General features: G+C 45.7%; 1 protein-coding gene across 1 annotated transcript in view; it reads right to left on the bottom strand.

Moving 5' to 3' along the window:
* The window catches only part of LOC140393998 (ectonucleotide pyrophosphatase/phosphodiesterase family member 7-like), a 132,723-nt gene that overhangs the window by 77,307 nt on the left and 39,968 nt on the right, over positions 1 to 15,448 (bottom strand). Inside the window, exon 2 of the mRNA XM_072480740.1 lies at positions 13,819 to 13,964. Coding sequence (XP_072336841.1) covers positions 13,819 to 13,964 — 146 coding nt within the window. The remainder of the gene's footprint in view (positions 1 to 13,818; positions 13,965 to 15,448) is intronic.

Here is a 15,448-nt window from a genome sequence, read left to right as displayed (position 1 = left end):
TTCAAATGGTCATTGGATAGACATATGGACAATAAGGGAATAGTGTAGATGGGCTTTAGAGTGGTTTCACAGGTCGGCGCAACATCGAGGGCTGAAGGGCCTGTACTGCGCTGTAATGTTCTATGTTCTATGTTTTGATCGGGTGGAGTGGGATTACCTGTGGGAGGTGCTGTGAAGGTTTGGGTTTGGTGAGGGTTTCATTGACGGTGCGGTTGCGGTTGCTCTATCAGGCACCAGTAGCTAGTGTGCGTACGAACCGGTTGAGGTTGGGTTATTTTAAACTACACCGAGGGACGAGGCAAGGGTGTCCCCTCTCCCTGCTGCTGTTTGCGCTGACCATAGAGCCACTGGCCATGGCGTTAAGAGCCTCTAGGTACTGGAAAGGGCTGGTTCGGGGGGATAGGGGGTGTGGAGCACCGGGTTTCGCTTTACGCAGATGACTTGCTCTTGTATATCTCAGAACCGTTGGAGGGATGGAGGAAGTTATGCAGATCTTAGGGGAAATTGGTAATTTTTCGGGGTATAAATTGAACATGGGGAAAAGCGATATGTTCGTGATCCAGGCGCGGGGAGAAGAGACTGGGAGAGCTGCCGCTTAGAATGGTAGGAAGGAGCTTTCGATATTTGGGAATCCAGGTGGCTCGGGAATGGGAGGCACTGCACAAGTTAAACCTGTCCCGGCTCGAAGAACAAATGAATGAAATGAAATGAAAATTGCTTGTTGTCACAAGGAGGCTTCAAATGAAGTTACTGTGAAAAGCCCCTAGTCGCCACATTCCGGCACCTGTTCGGGGCGGCTGGCACAGGAATTGAACCGTGCTGCTGGCCTGCCTTGGTCTGCTTTAAAAGCCAGCTATTTAGCCCAGTGTGCTAAACCAGCCCCTAAGAGGACTTTAAGAGATGGGACATGCTCCCGCTATCACTGACGGGGAGGGTACAGACCGTGAAAATGAAAATGGGTTTAGGTATCTGCAGGTACGAGACTTTTTGAGAGGGCAAGTTCCGGCCTTCCCACTGCTGCCGCCACGGGTGATACAGGACAGAGTAGTCTCCAGTACATGGGTGGGAGAGGGAACGTATCGGATATCTGCCAAGAACTTATGGAATCGGAGAAAACTCCAGTGGAGGAGCTAAAGGACAAGTGGGAAGGCGAGCTGGGGGGAGAGATAGAGGCGGGTCTGTGTGTGGATGCCCTAAGCAGGATTAACACATCCTCATCATGTGCCAGGCATAGCCTGATACAATTCAAGGTAGTCCACTGGGCACACATGATGCTGGCCCGGATGAGCAAGTTTTTCGGGGTAGAGGACAGGTGTGCGAGATGCGCGGGAAGTCCAGCAAATCATGTTTTGGGCATGCCTGGAGCTCAGAGGGTTTTGGCAGGGTTTTGCGAAGGCGATGTCCACGGTACTCAAAACACGGGTGGTGCCGAGTCCGGAGGTGGCGATCTTTGGAGTATCGGAAGAACCGGGAGTTCAGGGGGTGAAAGAGGCTGACGTTTTGGCCTTTGCCTCCCTGGTAGCCCGGAGACGAATTTTATCAATGTGGAGGGACTCGAAACCCCCGAGTGTGGAGACCTGGGTTATTAACATGGCTGGGTTTCTTAGTCTCGAGAAAGTAAAGTTCATCTTAGGAGGGTGAATGCTGGGATTCACCCGGAGGTGGCAGCCGTTCGCCGACTTTCCCGGGGAAAAAAGTGGGGGGGAGGACCAGACTGTTGTTTTATTGTTGGGTGGTGTGAATTTTGTGATGGGAGTGGAAATGTTTATTGTGCCATGTTTACATTGCTGTTATTGTTATTATTAATTGCTAATACTCCAATAAAAATATATATTTTTAAAAGTGTAATTGAGTAGTGGTGGGGAACTCGCCGGCAAATTAACTTCGAAATTGTTTGGGAGAATCACGCTCATAGTGTTCAATTCTGGTTGCCACTCTACCAGAAAGATGTGGAGGCTTTGGAGAGGGTACAGAAGAGGTTTAGCAGAATGTTGCCTGGTATGAAGGGCATTAGTTATGAGGAGAGGGCAGCACGGTAGCACAATGGTTAGCACTGTTGCTTCACAGCTCCAGGGTCCCAGGTTCGATTTCCGGCTTGGGTCACTGTGTGTGAGTAGTCTGCACGTTCTCCCCGTGTCTGCGTGGGTTTCCTCCGGGAGCTCTGGTTTCCTCCCACAGTTCAAAGATATGCAGGTTAAATCGCCCTTAGGTTCAGTTACTGGGTTACCGGGATAGGGTGGAGATGTGGGCTTGGGTGGGGTGCTCTTTCCAAGGGCAAGGGCAGACTCGATGGGCCGAATGGCCTTCTTCTGCACTGTAAATTCCGGTTTAGCTCAGTGAGCTAGCCAGCTGGTTTGTAATGCAGAACAAGGCCAGCAGCACGGGTTGAATTCCCGTACTGGCTTACCCGAATAGGCGCCGGAAAGTGGCGACAATGGCTTTTCACAGGAACTTCATACTTGTGACAATAAAAGATTATTATTATTATGTTCTGTGATAATCTATGAGAGGTTGGATAAACTCAGTTAGTTATCACTGGAACAATGGATGTTGAGGGGCAACCTGATAGAAGTCTACAAGATTCTGAAGGACATGGACAAAATGGATAGTCAGAAGCTTTTTCCGAGGGTGGAAGACTCAATTACAAAGAACAAAGAACAAACAAAGAACAAAGAAAAGTACAGCACAGGAACAGGCCCTTCGGCCCTCCAAGCCCGTGAAGACCATGCTGCCCGACTAAACTACAATCTTCTACACTTCCTGGGTACGTATCCCTCTATTCCCATCCTATTCAAGTATTTGTCAAGGTGCCCCTTAAATGTCACTATCGTCCCTGCTTCAACCACCTCCTCCAGCAGCGAGTTCCAGGCACCCACTACCCTCTGCGTAAAAAAACTTGCCTCGTACATCTACTCTAAACCTTGCCCCTCGCACCTTAAACCTATGCCCCCTAGTAATTGACCCCTCTATCCTGGGGAAAAGCCTCTGACTATCCACTCTGTCTATGCCCCTCATAATTTTGTAGACCTCTATCAGGTCACCCCTCAACCTCCGTCGTTCCAGTGAGAACAAACCGAGTTTATTCAACCACTCCTCATAGCTAATGCTCTCCATACCAGGCAACATCTTGGTAAATCTCTTCTGCACCCTCTCTAAAGCCTCCACATCCTTCTGGCGACCAGAATTGAACATTATACTCCAAGTGTGGCCTAACTAAGGTGCTATACAGCTGCAACATGACTTGCCAATTCTTATACTCAAAGTCCCGGCCAATGAAGGCAGGCATGCCATATGCCTTCTTGACTACCTTCTCCACCTGTGTTGCCCCTTTCAGTGACCTGTGGACCTGTACACCTAGATCTCTCTGACTTTCAATACTCTTGAGGGTTCTACCATTCACTGTATATTTCCGACCTGCATTAGACCTTCCAAAGTGCATGACCTCACATTTGTCCGGATTAAACTCCACCTGCCATCTCTCCACCTAAGTCTCCAAACGATCTAAATCCTCTGGCAGTCCGCATCGCTATCCGCAATTCCACCAACCTTTGTGTCGTCTGCAAACTTACTAATCAGACCAGTTACATTTTCCTTGAAATCATTTATATATACTACAAACAGCAAAGGTCCCAGCACTGATCCCTGTGGAACACCACTAGTCACAGCCCTCCAATTAGAAAAGCACCCTTCCATTGCTACTCTCTGCCTTCTGTGACCTAGCCAGTTCTGTATCCACCTTGCCAGCTCACCCCTGATCCCGTGTGACTTCACCATTTGTACCAGTCTACCATGAGGGACCTTGTCAAAGGCCTTACTGAAGTCCATATAGACAACATCCACTGCCCTACCTGCATCAATCATCTTAGTGACCTCCTCGAAAAACTCTATCAAGTTAGTGAGACACGACCTCCCCTTCAAAAAGCCATGTTGCCTATCACTAATTTGCTTCCAAATGGGAGTAGATCCTGTCTCGAAGAATTCTCTCCAGTAATTTGCCTACCACTGATGTAAGGCTCACCGGCTGTAGTTCCCTGGATTATCCTTGCTACCCTTCTTAAACAAAGGAACAACATTGGCTATTCTCCAGCCCTCCGCGACATCACCTGAAGACAGTGAGGATCCAAAGATTTCTGTCAAGGCCTCAGCAATTTCCTCTCTGGCCTCCTTCAGGCCCTGGGGCCTTATCTACCTTAATATTTTTCAAGACGCCCAACACCTCGTCTTTTTAGATCTCAATGTGACCCAGGCTATCTACACACCCTTCTCCAGACTCAACATCCACCAATTCCTTGTCTTTGATGAATACTGATGCAAAGTATTACTGGGGGACATAGGTTTAAGATTCGAGGGACAATGTTTAGAGGCGATGTACGAGGCAAGTTTTTTTACACAGAGGGTAGTGGGTGCCTGGAACTTGCTGCCAGAGGAGGTGGTGGAGGCATGTACGATAGTGACGTTTAAGGGGAGTCTTGGCAAATACATGAATAGGATGGGAATAGAGGGATATGGATCCATCTATGTATGGCAGGGAGTGGGAACCAGAGCATTAGCTTAGAAGGGAAAACGGAGAACCAAAATAAGAGAAAACATAGAACATAGAACAGTACAGCACAGAACAGGCCCTTCGGCCATAGATGTTGTGTCCGAAACCAAACATTGTCCGAAACCAAGATCAAGCTTTACCACTCCCCGTCACCCTGGTGTACTACATGTGCCCATCCAATAACCGCTTGAAAGTTCCTGAAGTGTCCGACTCCACTATCAGAGCAGGCAGTCCATTCCACCCCCCAACCACCCCCCGAGTAAAGAACCTACCTCGGACATCCCTCCCACATCTCCCACCCTGAACCCCATAGTCATGCCCCCTGTAACAGCCACATCCACCTGAGGAAATAGTCTCTGAATGTCCGCTCTATCTATCCCCCTCATCATCTCATAAACCTCTATTAAGTTGCCTCTCATCCTCCTCCGCTCCAAAGAGAAAAGCCAAGCTCCCTGAACCTTTCCTCAGAAGGCCTATCCTGCAAACCAGGCAGCATCCTGGTAAATCTCCTTTGCAGGTTGTGGCCTGTTTCCCCAATCCCTCTTTGTGTAATCCAATTTAATAACCATTTGCAGCAAACCCGCATTATGAATAACTCAGTTAAGTTTATTCACATTCAAACCTGGGAGGAAAAAGAGTTTTCAACCACCGAGACACCCATAATATACATATATATATCTAAACACACATTTATTTATATATGGGGGAGGGAAGGTGACACAGTGGTTAGCACTGCTGCCTCACAGCACCAGGCACCCGGATTAGAGTCCGGCCTTGGATGATTGTCTGTGTGAATAGTGCACATTCTCCCTGTGTCTTCATGGGTTTCCTCCAGGTGCTCCGGTTTTCTCCCACAGACCAAAGATGTGGTTAGGTGGATTGGCTATGCTAAATTGCCCCTAGGTGGTGTTACGGGGATAGGATGGGGAATTGGGCCAGCTGGGATGCTCTTTCAGAATATCAGTGCAGACCCGATGGGCCGAATAGACTGTAGGGATTCTATGATACGACATATACAGTTACGGAGGTAGAGGAAGTGAAAGATATAAAACTATGGGCAACAACAATAAAAGAACCACAGAAATTAATATTAGTTCACATAATTTCCAAAGTCCGAGAAGTCAAAGTCCAGAGGGGATTTCTTGAAAAAAATCCTTGAATTGAAGGTCACTGCAACATTTTGGGTTTTTTGGGTTTAGGCTTGGAAGGCATCGATCAAAGACTTTTAAAAGAGTTGAGAGATGGTGGCTGGCTGCCTGGTCAGCCAAGGCTGCTGGTATTTAAATAGCAGTCTAAGGGTTTCTCTGTTTTCAAAGGAATATAGAGACTTCAAGATGGCCATTCGGGTCATGTGGCCTGCTTCCTGCACAATTATGTCAAAAGGGATGTTTATCTATTGTCTGGAACTAGTTGGTTTCAAGACTGATAATGTCCCAGCCATTAGCTTTTGAAAGAGTTACCATCCCCACTGAGTCTCTTATGTCAGGAAGCCTTCATCTTGGCAGACCTCTGGCTCCGCTAGAGGGATAAGCTTATCAAGATGCAATCCTTGTCCCCTCAATGGTCCACTTTTGAAATGAATCTGAACATTCCAAGATGTGAGATGGGTCTGTTAACAACTCTGCTGGAATAACATGTTTCGATCTGAGTCGCCTGGTTCTGTGATTATAATGTCCTTATAACAGTGTGTGGGATTACACAGTGGCGAGGAGAATTATTTTGTTCTTGTAACTCATGTCGGTAGCTTCCAGAACAAAGTTTCAATCCTGTGGCCATGTACACATTACCTTCAGGCAGAGCAAAAAGATGACAAGTGTGAGAAGGGAGGTGGTCAATGCAGGACTGAGGGTGTTGTACCTAAATGCGCACAGTATACGGAACAAGGTAAATGAGCTAGAGTACTTTGGCTGACTAAGGATATTGATGATTAAATAGAAATAATAAAGCCAGAATAATAATAGCAATAGAAATCAGGAAGAGTATCTCAAGCGCAGGAGAGAGGCTAAGGCTGGAATAAGGAAGGCTAAGAGAAAGCAAGCTGTGCGAAAACAAATAGCAAAATGTTCTTCAAGCATATTAATGGTAAAAGATTAGGGAAGGACAGAGTGGGGTCCATAAGGGACAAGCAGGGTAAACCGCTCAATGAAGCGGAGGGTATGGCAGTGGTACTAAATGAGCACTTTGCTCTATCTTTACCAAATTTGAAGATGGTGACAATGGCCCAGTTGAAAATGTGACTGTTGAACAGCTGAGCAGTAAAGTGATAGATAAAGAAGAGGTGTTAAAAAGGCTGGTAGCACTCCAGGTAGAAAAGTCGCCAGGCCCGGATGGGGTGCATCCTAGATTGCTAAGAGACGTAGGGGAGCATATTAAGAGAATGACATCCCCCTCAGTCAGAACAAAAAAGGTGATGAGTGTGAGAAGGGGCTCAATTCAGGACTGAGGGTTTTGTCCCTAAATGCAGTATACGGAACAAGGTAAATGAGCTTGTTGCGCACGTTGAAATTGGTTGCTACGATGTTGTGGGCATCACAGAGAAGTAGCTGCAAGGGGATCAGGGCTGAGATCTAAATATACAAGGATATGTGTCCTATCAAAAGGACAGGCAGATGGGCAAAGGGGGTGGGGTTGCATTGTTAGTAAGGAATGAAGTTAAATCGACAGCAATGGAGTGATATAGGATCAGAAGACATAGAATCTCTGTGGGTAAAGTTGAGGAATCGCAAAGGTAAAAAGACACTGATGGGAGTTATGTACAGGCCCCTAGCAGTAGTCATGATGTGGGGTGGCAAATAAACCAGGAGATAGAAAAGGCATGTAAAAAAGGCAATATTACAATAATCATGGGGGACTTCAATATGCAGGTGAACTGGGAAAATCAGGTTGATAGTGGATCCCAAGAAAAGGAATTTGAATATCCAAGAGATGGTTTTTGGAGCAGCTTGTGACAGAGCCTACTGGGAAACAGGCAATTCTGTAATTGGTGATGTGTATTGAGGCAGACTTGATTAGGGAATTTAAGGTGAAGGAACCCTTAGGGAGCAGTGACCACAATATGATAGAATTTACCCTGCAGTGTGAGAAGGAGAAGCTGGAACCAGATGTAATGATATTACAATTAAATAAGGGTAACTACAAAGACATGAGGGAGGAGCTGGCCAGAGTTGATTGGAAATAGAGGCTAGCAGGGAAAACAGTGGAACAGCAATGGCGGGGTTTTTTGGAGGTTATCCAGGATGCACAACAGAAATTCTTCTGAGGCTGTATAAGGCTCTGGTCAGACCCCATTTGGAGTATTGTGAGCAGTTTTGGGTCCCCTATCTAAGGAAGGATGTGCTGGCCTTGGAAAGGATCTAAAGGAGGTTCACAAGAATGATCCATGGAATGAAGAACTTGTCATATGAGGAACAGTTGAGGACTCTGGGACTGTACTCGTTGGAGTTTAGAAGGATGAGGGGCATCTTATTGAAACTTACAGGATAGTGCAAAGCTGGAGTGGACATGGACAGGATATTTCCACTTGTAGGACAAAATAGCACCAGAGGACACCATCTCAGACTAAACGGACGATCCTCAAAATAGAGATGAGGAGGAATTTCTTCAGCCATTCAGGTGGTGAATCTGTGGAACTCTTCACCGCAGAGGGCTGTGGAGACCAAATCATTGAGTGTCTTTAAGACAGAGATAGATCGGTTCTTGATTAATAAGAGGATCAGGGGTTATGAGGAGAAGGCAGGAGAATGTAATGGGGATGAGTAAAATATCAGCCATGATTGAATAGCGGAGCGGACTCGATGGGCCGAGTGGGTAATTCTGCTCCTATGTCTTATGGTCTTATACCGGAACTGTAAAAGGTTTTCAGCTTGACGGGTACCATGGCCAGCGCAGTCTTGAAGGGTCGAAGGGCCTGTTACTGTGCTGTATTTTTCTTTGCTTTTTGTTATTTTTATGTCAATAGATTGGAGAATTTGGGACTCTTTTCTTTGGAGAAAAGGAGGTTGAGAGGAGATTCGATTGAGGTGTTCAAAATCATGTGGAGTCTGGACAGACTAGACAGGGAGAAACTGTTTCACTGGTGGAAGAATCAGGAATTAGCGGGCCCAGATTTCAGGTAATTGGCAAAAGAAGCAATGGAGACATGAGAAAAGACCACTAGTGAGTGGTTAGGATTTGAAATGCAATGCATTTGGGGCAGCACGGTAGCCTTGTGGATAGCACAATTGCTTCACAGCTCCAGGGTCCCAGGTTCGATTCCGGCTTGGGTCACTGTCTGTGCGGAGTCTGCACGTCCTCCCCGTGTGTGCGTAGGTTTCCTCCGGGTGCTCCGGTTTCCTCCCACAGTCCAAAGATGTGCAGGTTAGGTGGATTGGCCATGATAAATTGCCCTTAGTGTCCAAAATTGCCCTTAGTGTTGGGTGGGGTTACTGGGTTATGGGGATAGGGTGGAGGTGTTGACTTTGGGTAGGGTGCTCTTTCCAAGAGCTGGTGCAGACTCGATGGGCCGAATGGCCTCCTTCTGCACTGTAAATTCTATGATAATCTATGATTGCCTGAAAGTGTGGAGGAGGCAGTTTCAATAGAGTAGTGTAGTGATCTTACATCTGTACATACATCTGCACATACACCAGGGCCTACAGGCAGATGTAACGGCCACAGCATTACTAGAGGGCAGCATCAGAGATGGGTATAAAGGGTCCAGCCCAAGGGAGGATCCGCGTCTTTCAGAAGCACAGGGCTAGTGAGCAGCAGCAGACAGAGACAGCTCAGCATAGGCAGTTTACCTTAGCTTCACTGGCCATACCTCTTGACTGTATTCTATCTCGTTAAGCTCTGGAAACAGAACAAACCCATTGAATAAAGTATTTGTGTTAACTGGAAGTCTACAATCTTTATTCAGACTTCGAGAATAACATATGATACCAGGTGTGATTTCAGAAAGCTAGCTAGACACCAGCAAGAGGGGAAAAACTTAAACTGGATATTCGATTGTGGAAGACTTCGCAGCAAATGGATCTTCGACGACTAACTGATTCGATGGAACTTGTTGGAACTCCATGGCAGCTGGAAACAACCGGTAATTTAAGTTATAACTGGAAAATGTTTGAACAGCTGTTCCAAATATTTATCACAGCTAATGATTTAAGCACTGCCTCTGACATGATGAAAAATAGCCCTACTACTCTCAACAGGAGGGTATGAAGCTGGAGAAAACTATAATTGCTTTAATTACTTAGAAGGTGAGGACAACACCAAAGTAGATGTTATACTCAAAAAATTTGCTGAACGCTGTAACAGTCAGTCCGGTGAGATGCTGGAAAGATTTAACTCTTGTCAGAGGGCCCATCTCTGATTTTATTACAAATCTCAAGTTAATACCACAAGGCTGTGATTATGCTCATTTCAGAGACACTGTGATAATGCATCAATTAATTTCTGGACTATCTGATAAAAATTTGAGGGAAGAACTTTCACAAAATAAGTATCTAACTCTAGAAATCGTGATACAAAAATGCCTTGCTTATGAACAAAAACAAAATCAGTACTTTGAGTCTCTACAAACACAGAATAATCATTTAGAAAACAAATCGGTAAAAATGGCGTGAACACTCACCACAAGGCGGAGGCAGGGTTGAATCGGAGTAAACGGAGGTTCTGAGCGGCAGCCATCTTGAGAAAGGAGCTGCACATGCTCAGTTACGAAAAGAGGGCACAGTACAGGAAACTCGGTGTGTGCATGGGCAATCGAGTCATACGCATGACGTCACGAGCATCATGATGTCAGAGGACCAGGACCATGCCCACTTAAAAGGGAAATGCACGAAAATGAACAAAAAGAAATTCAAAGTTGCAAAACCCAATTTTCTTGCCTCAAAAGACAGAACAATGCCCGAACTTACACCAGCAGTTGAAAATAACTTTCACAACGCCCTGGAACAAGCAGTTAGCACCACCCTAGAAGGTGATATGGTCCTTGTAGACTACGACTCAGATGAAGATTTCATCTTGGGAGATGACTACCCCAGTACCAAATCCGAACCACAACTAGAGGTGTTGTACCGTGAAGACCCGGCTTGGGTCACTGTCTGTGCGGAGTCTGCACTTCCTCCCCGTGTGTGCGTGGGTTTCCTCCGGGTGCTCCGGTTTCCTCCCACAGTCCAAAGATGTGCAGGTTAGGTGGATTGGCCATGCTAAATTGCCCTTAGTGTCCAAAATTGCCCTTAGTGTTGGGTGGGGTTACTGGGTTATGGGGATGGGGTGGAGATGTTGACCTTAGGTAAGGTGCTCTTTCCAAGAGCCGGTGCAGACTCGATGGGCCGAATGGCCTCCTTCTGCACTGTAAATTCTATGAAATTCTATGAAATCTATGAAGACCCCGACGATGAGTTCTTCAGAATGGGGAATCTGCAGCCCAGCAAATATGACATCCTGACTCATGAGTGCAGGATTTTGCTGCGGCCTGACGCCAAGAAACAGAGAGTGGTCCATGCACCACGAAGGGTCCCAGCCTCCACACAAGATGATTCCTTCATTGAACATGAAGAGAACGATCACAACTCCGAAACAAAAAGCGATGATTTGCCCAACAAACAATACACACCATACTGCTCAGACATACAAAGAACAAAGAACAAAGAAATGTACAGCACAGGAACAGGCCCTTCGGCCCTCCAAGCCCGTGCCGACCATGCTGCCCGACTAAACTACAATCTTCTACACTTCCTGGGTCCGTATCCCTCTATTCCCATCCTATTCATGTATTTGTCAAGATGCCCCTTAAATGTCACTATCGTCCTTGCTTCCACCACCTCCTCCGGTAGCGAGTTCCAGGCACCCACTACCCTCTGCGTAAAAAACTTGCCTCGTACATCTACTCTAAACCTTGCCACTCTTACCTTAAACCTATGCCCCCTAGTAATTGACCCCTCTGCCCCGGGGAAAAGCCTCGGACTATCCACTCTGTCTATGCCCCTCATAATTTTGTAGACCTCTATCAGGTCGCCCCTCAACCTCCTTCGTTCCAGTGAGAACAAACCGAGTTTATTCAACCGCTCCTCATAGCTAATGCCCTCCATACCAGGCAACATTCTGGTAAATCTCTTCTGCACCCTCTCTAAAGCCTCCACATCCTTCTGGTAGTGTGGCGACCAGAATTGAACACTGTACTCCAAGTGTGGCCTAACTAAGGTTCTATACAGCTGCAACATGACTTGCCAATTCTTATACTCAATGCCCCGGCAAATGAAGGCAAGCATGCCATATGCCTTCTTGACTACCTTCGCCACCTGTGTTGCCCCTTTCAGTGACCTGTGGACCTGTACTCCTAGATCTCTTTGACTTTCAATACTCTTGAGGGTTCTACCATTCACTGTATATTCCCTACCTGCATTAGACCTTCCAAAATGCATTACCTCACATTTGTCCGGATTAAACTCCATCTGCCATCTCTCCGCCCAAGTCTCCAAACAATCTAAATCCTGCTGTATCCTCTGACAGTCCTCATCGTTATCCGCAATTCCACCAACCTTTGTGTCGTCTGCAGACTTACTAATCAGACCAGTTACATTTTCCTCCAAATCATTTATATATACTACAAACAGCAAAGGTCCCAGCACTGATCCCTGTGGAACACCACTGGTCACAGCCCTCCAATTTGAAAAGCATCCTTCCATTGCTACTCTCTGCCTTCTATGACCTAGCCAGTTCTGTATCCACCTTGCCAGCTCACCCCTGATCCCGTGTGACTTCACCTTTTGTACTAGTCTACCATGAGCATCAGCAACACGGTTGAAAAGCTCAATACGACTCTTCTCCTGGTAGATGAATCCATAACCATGGTGCCATGGCAGATCGTCGGTACATTGGATGACAGCAATACCGAAGACGACCCACACAGAGAGCACGGAATGACTCCGTTGAGAGAACACAGATCGACTCTACAGCGAGAACACTGCGCGACTCCACAAAGAGAGCATGACAGACTCCACAGAGAGAGCGATGACAGACTCCACAGACAGCTCGGTGACAGACTCAAAAATGGAAGCAAGCAAATACTCCATAGCGAAAGCCATGTATGTACAAGACCATGAAGATCTATCAAGCTTATTTGAGCCACCAGACACTGAATGTCTACCCACTGTATGTGAGACAAGTGACGAAGAAATCACAATTCCCATACAGGATGTGCAGGATCACAGCGAGACTGACATATCTCAGCTCGTCTGCACAGAAGCACTCAATAATCAGAGGACGGCCACCCATGAGTCCAGAGAGACCACATCAATTGAAATCTTGAAGATTTTGACTCCAGAAAAGGAGCACTACAACAAAATGAAATTGTGAAGATTTTGACTCCAGAAAAGGAGCACAAAGAGATCACAGATGATTCAAATGAACCTGAAATGACTCCAAAAGAGGAGCACCAAGAACTCAATGATAATTCAAGTGAACCTGAAATGACTCCAAAAGAGGAGCACCTAGAAATCAATGATGATTCAAGTGAACCAGAAATGACTCGAGAAGAGGAGTACCAAGTAAGCAAAGAAGAGGAATCGAATCCACCACAAATGACTGATGTCACCAACATCAATGCAACATCAGATCATTCTCACAATTCTCAAGAAGAAACGCTCAATGTAGCAGATACCACAAAGACCACTGCCAACAATAACTGTGACAATGATTCAAATCATCCACATGGCACACTCATTGAGCGCAACAAGAACAACATAAACCACAAGAAACACAGCAGAAACAAGAACAGCAACAGCAGCAACAAAAACAACATTCAGTGCAACAAGAATGACAAAAGCAACAAGAAGCATCCCAGAAACAACAAGCACGACAAGAAAAAGAATAAGAATAAAATCAAAAACAACGAAAACAGAATCAACAAGCGCGACAAAAAGAACAACAAGAACGACAAAAACAAGAATGCCAACAAAAACAACCAAGACAGAACAACAACAATGAAACAACGACCTGTGCAACATGGTACAACGCAACACGTGAAGGACAATGCCACAGCACACTGCGAAACAATGACAAGACTACAAACATGCCATGGCATGATAAAGAATCTCACAAATTCACATCTGCTCCAGAACAAACAAGCAAAACAGCTTTCATGAATGATGACATACAGAACCAATACCACAAACACAGGAAAAAGTTGAGGTCAGACAATGGTGCGACACAGATTTAAAGTTAACCATGAGACACCAATAAAATAAGGCAGACAGGAAAATCTGGGTATTGCTAAATCATGCTAAACAGACCTGATCTTGAGCTGTAATCCAGAGAGGAAGTATACCATTATCCCACCATTTTGACTTGCTTAAAGTGATTTTGTGTGGTAGTTTAAGTAGGGTTGTAGTGTTGAAATACATATTGTGGACCACTCCGTGATCCTGAATCCATCGTCCTATGAAAAAGGAAGAATGTAGCTTGAAACTGCTGAGCCAAGAATAACAAACACCAACATGATACAAGTTTAATCAGCTAAATACCTTATAGTGGATCGTTAACCACTCAAAAACCATATTTGCAAACTGAGTAGCCCATGTCATGTTTAAATTTGTAGATTTTATCCTTTGCTTCTCGATGTCCTATATATTAAAGAAATGTGTTCAGAGAGCGCAGGTCGGATGGGAAGCAGAGTGAGAGACCAACAGGCAGAAGATGTTCAGGGAATCAGAGGACGTCAATCACTATGTTCTCCGCATTTCACTGAAGCCAGGAAAGAATGCACAGAGCTTAGAGTCTCACAGCAGAGAAGCAAAGTAGAAAAAGAATTACAAGTAATGTTACTACTGGACAAGTCAGATTCCCAAAGTAAAACCTGGCTCGATTGATCCTAAGTCAGTGAACAGATTCACAGAGGTCTGCTGAGGAACCTTTAACGCAAAGAATATGACATATCTTAAACTAGAAAAATAAACAACATTATACCAGACAAAACATTTGGAAAAATTTCAATACAAAGACAAGAAAATGTTGCAAATATTCACTATTCTTTCACCCCAGCTATATTTTTACAGACACATATTACTTCGGAAAGATACAATTTATCATATTTAGGTTAGCACTGCTGCCTCACAGTGCAGGGAATCGAGTACAATTCTGACCTGTCTGTGTGGAGTTTGTGCACTCAGAGAATTGTAGAATCCCTCCAGTGCAGAAATTGAAATGAAAATGAAATGAAAGGAGGCCATTTGGCCCATCAAGTCTGCACCGACCATCTGTAGGAGCACCCCACCTTGGCCTATTCGCTCGCCCTATCCCCATAATGCCACCTAATCTTTTGGACACTAAGGGCAATTTAGCATGGCCAATCCACCTAACCTGCACATCATTGTATTCGGAGCACCCGAGGAAACCCATGCAGACACGGGGAGAAAGCGGTTAGCACATTCTCCCCATGTCTGCGTGGGTTTCCTCCGGGTGTTCCTGTTTCTTCCCACAGTCCAAAGATGTGCAGGTTAGGTGGGTTATGGGGTAGGGAGGGCGAATGGGCCTAGGTATAGTTCACTTTTGGCGGGTCGGTGCAGATTCGATTGGCCGAATGGACTCTTACACTTTAGGGATTCTATCTTATCTAATATTTAGGGAAGGTATGTCGTACTTGTGAACCAACTGGCAAACTGTAGTCAGACACAACACAGTCCAAAGTAAATGACAGATTTGTAGAATTCCATGACAGCAAAACTGGCGGCACACCTGGACTGATTCAGTGACTGTTAAGGGGCTAGCACCGGGGCCACATGGAACACAACCGATTCCAATAAGAACTAGTGCCGAATTAGTAGGTTTTGCTGACAAGCTGCAGCCGCATATGCACATTACAATCCCCACACACACTCATCCCTGCCAGTAAGAAAGCACATAACCTGCTGATGGGTCAGCTGG

Source organism: Scyliorhinus torazame, chromosome 17 (assembly GCF_047496885.1).
Source record: "Scyliorhinus torazame isolate Kashiwa2021f chromosome 17, sScyTor2.1, whole genome shotgun sequence".
NCBI lineage: Eukaryota > Metazoa > Chordata > Chondrichthyes > Carcharhiniformes > Scyliorhinidae > Scyliorhinus > Scyliorhinus torazame.
Note: the sequence above shows the minus strand (reverse complement) of the source record. Positions and strands in the feature narration are given on the sequence as shown.